The sequence below is a fragment of the Musca autumnalis genome, unplaced genomic scaffold (assembly GCF_047663935.1).
Source record: "Musca autumnalis isolate F117 unplaced genomic scaffold, ASM4766393v1 scaffold_1, whole genome shotgun sequence".
Lineage (NCBI taxonomy): Eukaryota > Metazoa > Arthropoda > Insecta > Diptera > Muscidae > Musca > Musca autumnalis.
Window position 1 is genome coordinate 17,931,819 of NW_027411644.1, and position 16,029 is coordinate 17,947,847.

The window sequence follows — 16,029 nt, forward strand, 5'->3', positions numbered from 1 at the left end:
TCAAATTCTGTAAAAACTACATGCAAATAAATACTCTTAACTTCTTTAATATTGGTCCAATTTGAAAAAAATCTTTTTTTGTATGTTTTGTTGTTTTATCAGCTTTAAATAAAAAATAGCAAAAAAAATTGCACAGTGGGCTTGGATGCTATTTTCGCGATTTAATATTTAAAATCAGTTTTTAAAGATGTTCGACCCCTTCGATTTTCCTTAAATTTTTTTGTATTAAACTACGTTCAATTACAAAAATTTTAAGTCCTATGTGGTAATGGGATTCGGACGATTGCTATTTTTCCTGAATTTTTTAAAATTTTTCAATTCAATTTTTCCTTTATATCTTTATGCAAAATTTATTAATTTATTAAAAAAATTAAAAGTTTCATTTTTAAACATTTGTTTTGATTTTATATTTATGAATTTATCTCAAACTTCTTAAAAACAGCGTCATTTTTCGATTTTGAAAATGCATCAGCGAAAATTCCATTAAAGCCCACTGTGCATTTTTTTCTGTTTTTTATGATAAATATATAATATATAATGATAAATAAGTACTCTTAGCTTCAAAAATACAGGAAATACAAATTTTGGACAAAGGTATAAAGGAAAATTTGTACTGACAAATTTTAAAAAATTCACAAAAAATAGTAATCGTCCGAATCCCATTACCACATAGGACTTAAAATTTTTGTAATTGAACGTAGTTTAATACAAAAAAAAAAATTAAAGAAAATCGAAGGGGTCGAACATCTTTAAAAACTGATTTTAAATATTAAATCGCGAAAATAGCATCCAAGCCCACTGTGCAATTTTTTTGCTATTTTTTATTTAATAGCTGATAAAACAACAAAACATACAAAAAAAGATTTTTTCAAATTGGACCAATATTAAAGAAGTTATGAGTATTTATTTGCATGTAGGTTTTACAGAATTTGACATTTTCAAGGCGCGATATCTCTGGAACTGTTAGTCCAACAAAATCTGAAAATATACTAAAATGTTTTGCTAATGAGCAGCATCACCGCAGCAAAAAATAAAGGAAATCAAAAACCTCATCTTGAAAAAGTGTCCGATTTCACTCAGAAATCCCCATAATTATTTTGTGCCGAAAGAAATTACCGAATATTTAAATTTTAATGTCGAATGAGTGAATCGATAATATGTAAGAAATGAAACAACTGACATAATAATTTTTGATCTTATAAGAATGTTACGTAGATTGGGTTCCCAGAGCCGTAGAGATCGCGGCTATAGAAACTCGATGAGGAAGTTAGAACCGAGGATTTTATATAATCGAAAGAAGACTAATATCAGTTAGCATTCTTGAGTAAAAGGTCACGGTTCTTAAATATGTGAGGGCAAGAAAATATTAAAATGATTCATACTGCGCAATTTACAAATAACTCGAAATTCCTTTTAGTACTTCCCACATTCTACGTCGTTCTAAATACAACAAATTAAAGAATTAACTGCAATGTGTATTTGACCTCAGCAACGTGATGCTTATCGCATGGAATGAATATTTGAACTAAAATAATCAATTTCAATCAGTACGCGAGACGAAGATCGCCGGGCCCACTAGTTTTATAATAAAAAAAGCAAAATTCCGCCATAACACACTGTTTTAGAAACGTTTAAATGCATTGTGACGACTGTGGCTCTATTATTTCGCACATCAGTGTATATTTCATATATGTATGTACATATGTATTTTCAAAAAATATTTTTCAAGGCCAAAACATCCTTGAAAATATAATTTTTGGAAAATGTTCCGTTTTTCTCAAATTTTCTGCAAAGAAATTCTTTGTGCTATGCATTTTTGGAAAGCAGACACTGTCAGCATTACAACGGTACCTTTCGTACACGCGAACTATTTTTGAGTCCTGAGCAATGGACCAAAACATCTTTGAAAATATATTTTTTTTAGAAAAATTTCCGTTTTATTCCGTTTTATTTTTGAGTCCTGAGCAATTGGTCAAAACATCCATTTAAATATATTTTTTTGGAAAAAATTCCGTTTTTCTCAAATTTTCTACAATGAAATTCTTAGTGCATTTTTGGAAAACAGACATTGTCAGTATTCCAACGGTACCTTCCGTACGCGTGAACTATTTTTGAGTCCTGAGCAATGGGCCAAAACATCCTTCAAAATATATATATATATATTTTTTTTTTTTGGAAAAATTTCCGTTTTTCTCAAATTATCTAAAATGAAATTCTTATTGCTATGCATTTTTGGAAAGCAGACACTGTCAGCATTCCAACGGTATCTTCCGTATACGCGAACTATTTTTGAGTCCTGAGCAATGGGTCAAAATATCCTTGAAAAAATATTTTTTGGAAAAATGTCCGTTTTTCTCAAATTTTCTACAATGAAATTCTTAGTGCTATGCATTTTTGGAAAGCAGACACTATCAAGCATTCCAAAGGTACCTTCCGTATAGGCGAAATATTTTTTAGCTCCTGAGCAATTGGTCAAAACATTCTTTTAAATATATTTTTTTTGGAAAAATTTCCGTTTTTCTCAAATTTTCTACAATGAAAGACGTAGTGCTATGCATTTTTGAAAAGCAGACCCTGTCAGCATTCAAAAGGTACCTTCCGTATACGGGAACTATTTTTGAGTCCTGAGCAATGGACCAAAATATCCTTAAATTTTTTTTAACTTCCGTTTTTCTCAAATTTTCTACAATGAAAAACTTAGTGCTATGAGTTTTTGAAAAACAGGCCCTGTCAGCATTCCAAAGGTACCTTCCGTATACGGGAACTATTTTTGAGTCCTGAGCAATGGGCCAAAACATCCTTGAAAATATATATTTTTGCAAAAATTTCCGTTTTTTCTTAAATTGGCTACAATGGAATGTTTAGGGGTTTTCACTTATGGACAAATGTAGTTGTCCAACGCTACTTTCCGTGTTTGCGTATCTTTTCTAGATCCTGAGCAATTGTCTAAAACATATATTCTTCAAAAACGATTTTGTCAAGATCGTTTTTACCAACTGTTATATATCTGTTATGGGTTCCTTCGTGGTGCAATGGTGTGCACACCCGCCTTGCACGCTGGAGGTCGTGGGTTCGATTCCCCGGCCAGTCAACATGAAATTTTTAACGGTGGCAAAATACCCCTCAGTAATGTTGGCGAAATTTCCTGAGTATTTCAGCCGTGTAAAAGTGGTGCAAGTGGTGTCTTAAGACACGCCGTTCGGACTCGGCGATAAACAGTACGTCCCATAATATCATTGAGCTCAATATGAATCGGGGTGCACTCATTGATATGAGAGAGGTCTCCATTGTCCCGTATGGGATGTTTGTGGAACAATTATTATCTATATATATAAATGAGCTTGGTGTTAAGTGATTGACTGACTGACTGACTCATCATCAACGCCCAGCCAAAACGGCTAAAGCTAGGAGCTTGAAATTTTACCAGTGGGTCACTGTTGATGCAAATGTGCGAGATAAGGCCGGGTTTTAGAAAATTCGTCCTGGAACCACAAAAAATAACAACAACAAAAATCCTTATTTTTCATTATTATTACGTACTTATTCACTTAGTTGGCCCTCTGCAAGACATGTGTCAAATTAACAATGCTATAACCACGGGTGCCACCGTGGTGCAATGGTATGCACGCCCGCCTTGCACACAGAAGGTCGGGGGTTCGATTCCCCTGCCAAGCAACATCAAACATTTTTCAACGGTGGCAAAATACCCCTCAGTAATGTTGGCGACATTTCCTGAGTATTTCTGCTTTGAAAAACTTCTCCACAAGTGGTGTCTTAAGACACGCCGTTCGGACTCGGCGATAAACAGTAGGTCCCATATCATTGAGCTAAATATGAATCGGGGTGCACTCATTGATATGAGAGAAGTCTCCCTTGTCCCGTATGGGATGTTGTGGAACAATGTTGTTTTGTTTTATAACTTCATGATACCGTAAACGATCACACATAATTTCAAATTTTGTAGTTTACTTCTAGGCGCACTTATTTTATCGTAAACCACTAAATAATAGAAAGACAAGACATTTGTTATCTTCCATTGCAATAGATGTCGCAGTTGGTGATTATGATATAAACATCAATTACGCGAAAAATACAAACCGATCCTGATTTAGTTTCCACATAACAGGTGTCGCACAAAAGATTTTCATTCGTTAAAATCGAGTTAGAAAAAATGATTACAAACGATGCATTTGTAAAAATTTTGATTTTCAATTTAAAATTAAAACAAAAATTCTTTCAATAAATGATGTTGGGTTTGTTGAACAAATGAGTTGCTGTTGAAGACAACATTAGGGGAATAAATTCAGAAATCGGCCAGAAATAACAACAACTAAAAACTGTATGGACCTCACTTTTTGGTAATAACTAAATGTTTGCAAATCAATGAAAGTGCAATAAAATTGTGCATATTACCACGATTTATTTGCAATTAAGAATTTTATCGTACATGGAGATGTACAGTTATAACTATTCAATTTCAAAATCTGTAATTTGAAGAAATCGCTAAATAATTAATGAAATCAATAATAGGCCCCAGGAATATAGGAATTTGGTATGGAAATCAAGGTTGGGAAGTGGTGCTTCTAAAAGGAAATGGTTTGCAAAATTACCAATCATGTGTACGAAAAGTACTAAATGGTACTAAATTTTGTACAATTTAGATTTGGGTGAACGTAAAGAGCTGGAAACCTGAAATTTGGAATTAAGGTTACTGTTGTAGTGTAGGATTGAGATATGAGGGTAGTTTTGGAAATTCGTGCTTATGTGTACGAAAAGTACTAAATAGTACTAAATTTGGTACAATAGGAATTTGGGTGAACGGATAGAGCTGGAATCCTGATATTTGGAATTGAGATTACTGTTGGAGTGTAGGATTGAAGAACTTTTTGAAATTCGTACTTATGTGTATGAAAAGTACTAAATGGTACTAAATTTGATACAATGGGGATTTGGGTGAACGGATAATAGCTGGAATCTCGAAATTTGGAATTGAGATTACTGGTGGGGTGTAGGATTGAGGTAGTTTTGAAAATTCGTACTTATGGGTACGGAAAGTACTAAATGGTACTAAATTTAGTACAATTTGGATTTGAATGAACGGATAGAGCTGGAAACCTGAAATTTGGAATTAATATTACTGTTGAAGTGTAGGATTGAGATATGAGGGTGGTTTTGGAAATTAGTACTTATGTGTACGGAAAGTACTAAATGGAACTAAATTTTGTATAATGGGGATTTGGGTGAACGGATAGCGCTGGAATCTCTAAATTTGGAACTGAGATTACTGGTGGAGTTTAGTATTGTGGAAGTTTTGGAAATTCGTACATAGGGTATGAAAAATACTAAATAGCACTAAATTTAGTACAATTTGGATTTGAATGAACGGATAGAGCTGGAAACCTGAAATTTGGAATTAATATTACTGTTGAAGTGTAGGATTGAGATATGAGGGTGGTTTTGGAAATTAGTACTTATGTGTACGGAAAGTACTAAATGGAACTAAATTTTGTATAATGGGGATTTGGGTGAACGGATAGCGCTGGAATCTCTAAATTTGGAACTGAGATTACTGGTGGAGTTTAGTATTGTGGAAGTTTTGGAAATTCGTACATAGGGTATGAAAAATACTAAATAGCACTAAATTTAGTACAATTTGGATTTGAATGAACGGATAGAGCTGGAAACCTGAAATTTGGAATTAATATTACTGTTGAAGTGTAGGATTGAGATATGAGGGTGGTTTTGGAAATTACCCAGCAAAATGTTCGATGCCAAAGATGACATTCAATCATGGGTGCAAGTGATCTAGCATGTCATCATTTTAGCATCTTCATCGATGAATTTTATATGAGCGTGGACCACAAAAGATGACGTTCTTTTCTGGATCCTAAGCATGTCATTTTAAACAATGCGTTGACATGTCATTTCCACCAATGCTTTAGCATGTCATTTCCACCAATGATTTGACATGTCATTTTCACCAATGCTTTGACACGTCATTTTCACCCATGCTTTGACATGTCATTTTAACCAATGCTTTGGCATGTCATTTTCACCAACCCCTTGGCATGAAATTTTCATGTCTTGTTTGGAAAATAGAAATGCTGTATTGAAATATGGTTTTCATAAAAAAACAAAACTCTTTATTAATTCAAACGAATTCATGAAATAGCTAAAAATTATTTATAAGTTTAGTTTTTCAAAAGTTTACATCCAAAATTGCAATGTAATCACCACCGCTGCAACGCAAAAGATTACTTCCTCCGTTCTCCGCAACTGATATTCTTTCATCTTACAAAAGGTTTTTTCAATTATCTTCCCATCACCAGGTCAGATTTCAACATGGACTCCAAATGCACTCCTTTAAGTATTTTTATTTCGTAAATTACTTTTATTTTATAATTTTGTTATTTTATAACAACATTTTGGTAATTTATACTCTTTTGTTTAGTGACGGAAATATGTAGGGATCTACAACCCGGCTTGCTTTAGGGATCTCTAAGAACAAAATGTAACGAACGGGGAGGAGAGACTTTTTATAGAAAATACCATTTATGCTTAATTAATTTATTTTTAATTGTTTCTTTCCAAAAGTAGTTTCTTCTTTATTTTCAGATTCTTGTTCCTTTTCGTTTCGGACTTTTTTTCAAATTCCAAGAAGCGAGATTTGATTGATTTCATTCTATGTCAGATTTAGAACAGACAAGGGAACTTTTAAAATAGCAATGTGTGCAGTCCGATTCTATTTTTAGCTTGATGGTTGGGTCTTCATATAATACCAATTGTTTAGAAGTTTTAGTTGTTTGATATGCAGGAAATGTGAGACAACATCACGACGACAGTTCTAACAACTTTGGTCTGTTCCAGAAACTGCAAGAATCTACTTATTTTTACTACGATAACAATTTTTCCTTTATGTTATCGGAAAAAATAGTAAAAATTAGTAGATTTTTGCAGTACTGGAACATACCAAAATGAAAATAAACAGGTGTGTAAATAAAAACACAAATATCATCTCTATTGGATCGATGGAATGGGTACAAATGCTGATGAAAAGATCGGATCTTTCAAGACTACCTTTGCATTGGTTCAAATCCTAATGAAAAGATCGGATCTTTCACGACTTCCTTTGAACCAATGCAAAAGATGACATGAAATCACGTCATCGCAGAGAACCCCTTCCGTCAAATTTTGCTGGGTTAGTACTTATGTGTACGGAAAGTACTAAATGGAACTAAATTTTGTATAATGGGGATTTGGGTGAACGGATAGCGCTGGAATCTCTAAATTTGGAACTGAGATTACTGGTGGAGTTTAGTATTGTGGAAGTTTTGGAAATTCGTACATAGGGTACGAAAAATACTAAATAGCACTAAATTTGGTACAGTTTCGATTTGGGTGAACGGATAGAGCTTGATTCCTCAAATTTGGACTGAGGATCACTGATGAAGAGTAAGAAAGATGCACCAAAGGGTTTTTGGAAACTTGAGTGTACGAAAAGTACTAAATGGTACTAAATTTAGTACAATTTGGATTTGGGTGAACGGATAGAGCTGGATTCCTGAAATTTGGAATTGATATTACTGTTGGAGTGTAGGACTGGGGAAGTTTTGGAAATTCTTACTTATGTGAATGAAAAGTACTAAATGGTACTAAATTTGGGACAATGGGGATTTGGGTGAACGGATATAGTTGGAATCTCGAAATTTGGAATTGAGATTACTGGTGGGGTGTAGAATTGAGGTAGTTTTGAAAATTCGTACTTATGGGTACAAAAAGTACTAAATGGTACTAAATTTGGTACAATTTGGATTTGGGTGAACGTATGTATGTAGCTGGAAACCTGAAATTTGGTATTAAGATTACTGTGAACTGTAGGACTGAGATATGAGGGTGGTTTTGGAAATTCGTACTTATGTGTTCGAAACGTACTAAATTTGGTACAATAGGGATTCGAGTGAACGGACTGAGCTGGAATCCTGAAATTTGAAATTGAGATTACTGTTGGAGCATAGGATTGGGGAAATGTTGGAAATTCGTATTTATGTGCACGAAAAGTACTAAATGGTACTAAATTTATTACAATTTGGATTTGGGTGAACGGATAGAACTGGAATCCTGAATTTTAAGTATTTTAATTTTATTTATTTTAATTTAAAGTATGAATTTTTGTAAACGGAAAGAGTTAGAATTTGCAACCCGTTCGCGGTAGGCTATAGAGGTAGAATTTGGATTTGGGTGACGGATAGTGTTTGAGTCCTGAAATTTGAAATAAGGATTACTATTGGAGTGTAGGACTGAGGTAGTAAGGGTACGAAAAGTACTAAGTGGTACTACCTGTGGTACAATTTGGATTTGGGGGAACGGATAGAGCTGGAATCCTGGAATTTGGTCAGACTGCTGTTGGAGTATTGGATTGAGATGGAAGTAGTTTTTGAAATTCCTACTTATGGGTACGAAATGTACCAAATGGTACAACTTGGATTTGAGTGCACGGATAGCGCTGGAATCCTGTTATTTGGAATTATGGTTACTGTTGAAGTGAAGGATTAAGGTTGTTTTGGAAAATCGAATTGTACAGAATTTGGTATAATTTGTTTTTGTGTAAAGGGGTTTTTGGAAATTCGTCGTAGAAAGGTATGAAAAGTGATAAAGTGTACTAAATATGGAATCCATTGTATTAGGCAAACGCGAAGAGCTAGAAATCTGAAATTTTGAACGAATGGTCATTGATGGAGAGTTAGGAAGATGTACCAAAGGGTATTTAGAAACTCGACCTATAAGTGTACGAAAAGTACTAAAAGTTTCTAAATTTGGTACCAATTGCATATTTTTAATGGATAAAGCTAGAATCTTCAAATTTGGTATGGGAATCAAGGTTGGGAAATGGCGTTGAAATAAGGAAATGGTTTTGGAAGTTCGTATTTATGATTACGAGCAGTACTAAATTTTGATTTGGGTGAACGGATAGAGCTGGAATCCTAAAGTTTTGAATTAAGATTACTGTAGGGGTGTAGGATTGAGATAGTTTTGGAAATTCGTACCTTTGGGTACGAAAAGTACTAAATGGTACTACATTTGGTACAATTTGGATTTGGATGAACGGATAGAGCTGGAATTCTGAAATTTGGAACTTGAAGCGGATCAACTTTTATTATTAAAATTTATCTTATGTACATATTTTATTTTACTACTTTACGTATACGTTTTCACTAATTCAATTAATATTACGAAACATATGCTTAAATATTTGAATTTAACAGCTAAAAATGCAACCATGTACATATTTTGTAAATAGTACTACTAATTACATCTTTGATCTTAGTACCATTTTGTGCAACTAATACTATTCGCGTCTCATCCTAAGCACTTAAGTAAATCGAAATTTCAATAAAATCGCTCTCATTCTTTAGCTAGAGTTGAAGGCTTAACATCAATACCACGCTTGCCCAAGTTGATGGACCTAGATGTTTTGCTGGAAATAATAGCTAAATGGAGAGTCAAGTACAATTTTAAATTAATTTCGTTGTTTTGTTCTTCTTTATTGACGCCCAACGTGGGGCCATGTAACACGATCAATCTATCGTAAACAGCCGAGGACAACAACAACATTGAATGCGAAGCGTACGTATCTGGTGAAGATCAGTTGGCACAGTTTACAAAACTTATCTAGACAAGCGTTATGATGGTAATCCCATGCGTTTTGTACTAGGCGATCCCAGAAACATAGAGATGTCTCTGTTGTGTATCAGTTTTGAACAACATCCATCGACAATCATCCGGATTACGCAAGCAAATTTGTGGATTGGCGTAAACAAGAACGTCAACTCCTTCGATCAAGCAAAGGCATTGATCAAAACACACATTTACGTACAAGTATGAATGCAAGCAGCCAAGACGACACAGGCACATTCATCTGTATGAAAATGTGGGTTGAAAAACAACATTGTGATGATGTACTACAACAACCACACACAAAACATCAAGAAGAAAACGCACAATGGTGAACCGACGCACATCAAGCAAGAACAACAACGTCCGCGCACATCAGCTCAAAATGTGCGTAACGTTCAGCCGAGAAAATCAACGCTTGCTGTGTTTGTCGTGCATATTGTGTTTACAAGCAGAACATCAATAACGCGAATATTAGAATCCCAGCAGAAAGATGTTTATCCAGGCAATTTGTGACAATTGTAACTGTGTACTTACTGTTGAAGAGATTATCGCTGTATTTGGACAACCTTAGCAGCCAGAAGATTCGCAGTTGTTATTCAAGATTCTGTTGACTGCCAACCGATGACCTTAACATATCATAGCTTTTTCCGACGAGTTTTACCAGGTTGTTTGGAGAACCAACAATTCGTGGAGCAAAATTACTCTAGAAGGAGATTATGAGGAGTTTTACCAGCTTGTTTGGAGAACCAACAAGACTTGCGCAGCTTTACTCCAGGGGGAGATTTCGATGACAGCCCGTTACATAGTTTGGAAATGCAACAACGACTTCCTCTACACACCATTATTGCAGTGCTATTGAGGACATACCCGATTCAACAACCCATAAAAATCATGCAGTTTACCGCAGCAGATTCAACAACTCATTGTTTCTGATGCTTAATCGGGACGATTGGAGCATCAGAAGGGGGAGACTGAAGCGGATCAACTTTTATTATTAAAATTTATCTTATGTACATATTTTATTTTACTACTTTACGTATACGTTTTCACTAATTCAATTAATATTACGAAACATATGCTTAAATATTTGAATTTAACAGCTAAAAATGCAACCATGTACATATTTTGTAAATAGTACTACTAATTACATCTTTGATCTTAGTACCATTTTGTGCAACTAATACTATTCGCGTCTCATCCTAAGCACTTAAGTAAATCGAAATTTCAATAAAATCGCTCTCATTCTGTAGCTAGAGTTGAAGGCTTAACATCAATACCACGCTTGCCCAAGTTGATGGACCTAGATGTTTTGCTGGAAATAATAGCTAAATGGAGAGTCATGTATCATTTTAACTTAATTTTGTTGTTTTGTCCTTCTTTAAACTAAGATTACTGCCGGACAGTAGAATTGAGGTAGTTTTGGAAATTCGTACTTATGGGTACAGAAAGCACTAAATTTGGTACAATTTGAATTTTAGTAAACGGATAGTGTTGGTATTAGGAATTAAGATTACTGTAGGAGTGTAGTATTGAGGAAATTTTGAAAAGTCGTACGTATGGGTAAAAGAAGTACTAAATGGAACTAAATATGGTACAATATGGATTTGGGTGAACGGGTAGAGCTGGAATCCTGAAATTTTTGTTTGGGAAAGAAATGGTACTAAATTTGATACAATTTGGATTCGGGTGAATTAATAGAGCTGGCATCCTGAAATTTGGAATTACGATTACAGTCGAAGAGTAGGATTCAGATTGTTTTGAAAAAGCAAACTTATGGTTACGAAAAGCACTAAATGGTACTAAATTTAGTACAATTTGCATGTAGGTGAACGGATAGCGGTGGAATCCTGCAATTTGAAAGTATGATTAGCCCTGTTGCGTTGAGGAAGTTTTGAAAATTGGTACGAAAGTTATAAATTGTTCTAAATTTAGTACAATTTTAATTTGGTTTAACGGATAGAGTTTGAATCCTGAAATTTTGAAGTAAGATTACTACTAAAGTGAAGGATTGAGGTAGTTTTGGAAAATCTTACTTATGGGTACGAAGAGTTCGACTTGATACTAAGTTTGGTACAATTTGGAATTGGACGAACGGATACAGCTGGAATCTTCAGATCTGTAATTATTATGGAATTTACTGTAATTATTTTGTATTAATGTCAGTGTATGGCTGAGATATGTCGTCGAAATACGTACCATAAGTATACGAAAATTACTTAATGGTACTCAATTTGTTTTTGGGTGTAGGGACAGGGCTGGAATTTTTATTTTTTGGAGTTAGGGTGTGTATTGGTGTGCAACGTTGATCTCGCTGTTAATGTGTAAGGGTGAGATACGGCTGATCTTTTTGAAAATCGAACTTAAGGGGTACGTACAGTACCAAGATAAAAATAAATATTTATTAAAATTGGTATAGTGCGACCAAATTTTCAGTGTTTGTCATTTCCATATTATATATTGTTTATTTGTTTTTTTATATCCTTTCCGCATACGAAGTAGTGGGCATTTTGCTAGTTATACATATATCTGTTATACGTGAGAGAATGTGTCTTGGCTAAATGTGGTTGTGGTGGTGGTTTTGGAAATCGTTTTTATCTTCACGCACATGGTCCTATCCACCGTATGGTGATTTGGATGACTCTCATGGTAACACCCGAGAAAGTACTGCAGCGAGAGCATGTTATTAAGTTGCCGTACTGGAAGAATCTTCGACTCCTCATGCCGATGATCCACTAATGACATGAGGAGGTACCCAGTTGCAGTTCCCAGGTTGGCATTTTGGTAGGTTTGAATACTGTTCCATCGCGTTGCACTTATGTTTGCGCACCACAGACCTACCTATTGCGTTATATGCGTTTAATAAGGTTGTTTGGCTCAAGTGCTGACGATTAGGGACTTAAGGACCTTGTCCCTCAATCTCAGCTTGTTGCAGACGTGAACATACTGTCGACTTTTAATCCAAGATTCTTGGGGTAGTTATTAAAGTCCACTAAGACCAGTCCGTTATAAATTTCCAAAAGCTGGCTAATGTTAGCTTTTAATCTGGAGTACGGATTTTATTAGGCGAGATGTATACGGTAAGCAACTCTACCTCCGCAGTTCCACACCTGTAGTGCGATTCTCTAACTCATTTTTTGAGCTAACGACAAATGTCGGTAAAATTAAAACGCAAAATTGTGAATGACTACTTTCTCTTGGTCGCTAACTTACCGAAAAATATCGTTATTTACCGAATTTATGAGCATTTTAATTTTAACGATTTTTGTCGGTAATTAAAAAAATGTGTTAGAGAAACGCACTACTGACTGCTACCCCAAACATACTAGAGTATTGAACAGACTTGTGCAACATGATAGCTAGTCCTCCACCTCCACTTCTAGTGCGAACATTCTTCAGTACGTTGTAACCATAACAACGGTGCAGTTTTTGTTGAACTTTGTATACTGCACCGCCGCGACCATGTTATTCTTCCGATTAAAAAAGTCCACTATTTTTTTTCGATATTACCTTGGTGTCCATTGCAATTAGATTGCAAAAAAATATGCGTGGAAATACTTCTCCGGATGCATGAAACAACAGAATGTTTCTTTTTTGATTTCAATACTTTTTGCCAATGTAAAAAACAAGTCTTGTACCCCAATTGGTTTTAAATCGCATTGTACATCTTCAAAATGCTGTTCATTTTCACTGCTGAGTCTACTTGTTTAAATTTTGGCATAGTGGGTTGTCGCTCCTTCTGAATATGCGGTTAATAATGGCAACCTGCCAGTCGTTGGGTGTCGGCGTTTCGCCTATGCTTCATTTAACACTTCAAGTACCACAATTGAATCGTATTCTTTAACTTTAACAATTGCAGGGATATATTATTATATCCTCTCTCCTGATTTTCCCTATTTCTATTTACGTTAAGAATGGCTTCTTCTATTTTGTGGTATTATCATTGAAATATTCTTTCTAGCTATCGTCGTCACTCAAAAGGCATCCCTTTTTGAAGAAGTACCCTTTTCTAGGACCTTTACGAAAATCTTCACAAAGAAAGAACTTTTAATGAATCTATCTACATACATATATAAAAAATTCAAAATTTAGGTTGAATGAATTATCAGACGATCAACCTAATTTCACTTGACTTCATTTAAAATATGACAGTTTTAAATACAACGTAAATAGCAGCAAATGATATTTTCTATCCATAAAAGAAAGAATATAGCAGCAGTTTTCGCATATGTCATTAACACACAAAAAACATTAAAAATCCAAAGTCGTTCTACATTTCTCGAAAAAATGGGGCATGAAACTTAATTACTGTTAGAAAGGCAATTAGAAATGTTAATGGCACTGACAGTTTGTAAGACTTACATTGCGGTAAATGGATGACACCGTGACATTCATTAATCACAAGAGGTTGTGAGGGATTAACAGATTTAAGGGGATTTTTTCATATATAAAAACTTGTAGATGATAATCCAATCAAAACCTATAATAATCTAAGTATTTAAATTTGAAAACTTGTTAAAATTTGTTTGTTTACTTTGGTAATATGTATTTATTTTTGTGTGGTTTTTATTCGACCTTTGGACTCAATCAATATTTTCCTTTAAAATAGAATTAAGAATAAAATAATTTTTTATTAATAATTTTCATGTTTTTGCTTTACAGACCTAATTAACTGTAAATGACGACTCCAATAACAACAAAATGCCCAAAAATCGTACTCTGATATATTTGCTATTGCTTTTAGCCAATAGTGTCTTGATCATCTGTAAGTATATAGTGGATTCCATCAGTTTGGAAATGTGCATTAAATCTGAATATGTTATCTGTTCTTTTTAAAAGGCGAAACGGTAAATTACCCTCCAGTATTCCGTCATGCAAACAATAATATTATTCTATCGGAGAGTACTCCAGTTGGTACTGTAGTCTATAAACTGGAAGGTTCCGATCCAGAGGGTAGCAATATTACATTTGGTTCGATTGGCTCTGAACATTTTGAAGTAGATCCAATATCGGGAAATATCACCTTAGTAAAACCTCTTGATCGTGAGGAAAAGGATAGTTTGACATTTTTAATAACTGTAAGAGATCGTGTTAGCGATGAAGGTGAATCCGAGTTCGATAATATTGTCCAGGATACAGTCACCTTTATTATATCGGATGAAAATGATAATGCGCCAGAATTTGTCAATGTAAGTTTTGAATCAAAAAAATCTGTATAAAGTATTTATTTTATCTTATTTTATTTATATATTTTATATAATCTACCGTTTCTAGACACCATATGGAGTGGATGTTTCCGAAGATACTCCCGTGGACACAACAATATTTAGAAATATTTTGGTCAAAGATCGTGATATTGTTGGAGAAAGTTTGGATATAAAATGTATTGCCCAACCACAATCGCCGGATGCCTGTGACAAGTATGTTTAAAACTGGATTTTCGTTTTTTTAACATTTTAAGTTTTCCTTTATATGATTTGTTAGATTCCAATTGGAAGTTGTAACAAGCGAACCAACCGCCCTTACAGCTAATGTAATCCTGAAAGAAGCTTTAAACTACAATCAACGTACAATTTACCATTTTATTATTGAAGCTACGGTAAGTAAATGGGGATTTAAAACAGCCCAATTATAAATTTTCAATTGCGAGAGATTCTCATTTTCACTATCTTGTCCAATTACACTGTGCAACAAATTTCAATTTTTTTCAAAATGATGGAAAACCCCGATTAGATTATGAAAGTAGAGCTAAAAATATGAGATACGCGTATCGGCGTTTTTAAAGTTTACGTCGGAAAGTAACCAAAATAGGCGGGGCAAGTTCGGCCCATTTTTAAATTTTTCGAAATATTCGAGTTTAGATATCTTGGAATCCTTGCATTTCAGGTATATAGTGTCTTTGGCAACTTTACTAAGGAGGGTGTGGGAAATATTTTTGTTAAAAATTTTAACCCTCATGCGGTTCAATAAAGGGTTCTTTTTTGTCCTTTTTTCGAAAATCTTTCAAAAACTCATTAAAAATGTGATCGTATCAAATCCGAATATTCTACAAAATTGTTCGCCATAAAATTTTACTATAGGTCTCAGAATACACCAAATCTGTAAATCTGGTCTAATCGCCAGGAATCTCTAAAAATGATAAACACGTTTTAGGTTTAAAGTCGAACTTCATTTGAGTTTATTCAAAATTATCCCACAAAACATAATTTTAGAGAGATGACGTCAGAGACAAAAATATTCTTCGTCAAATTTCACCATAGGTCATCAGGTGATTCCTGGCGATTAGACAAGAGTTACATATTTGGTTTATTCTGAGACCTATAGTAAAATTTTATGGCGAACAATTTTGTAGAATAT

At 34.2% G+C, this 16,029-nt stretch overlaps 1 protein-coding gene across 15 annotated transcripts in view; it reads left to right on the forward strand.

Moving 5' to 3' along the window:
- Positions 1-16,029, forward strand: part of Cad87A (cadherin 87A) — a 58,588-nt gene that overhangs the window by 16,104 nt on the left and 26,455 nt on the right. For all 15 annotated transcript variants that reach the window (XM_073968180.1, XM_073968252.1, XM_073968244.1 and 12 more), the window contains 4 exons: positions 14,335-14,437; positions 14,512-14,861; positions 14,947-15,092; positions 15,157-15,271. In XM_073968180.1, coding sequence (XP_073824281.1) covers positions 14,374-14,437; positions 14,512-14,861; positions 14,947-15,092; positions 15,157-15,271 — 675 coding nt within the window. In that variant the 5' untranslated portion in view covers positions 14,335-14,373. The remainder of the gene's footprint in view (positions 1-14,334; positions 14,438-14,511; positions 14,862-14,946; positions 15,093-15,156; positions 15,272-16,029) is intronic.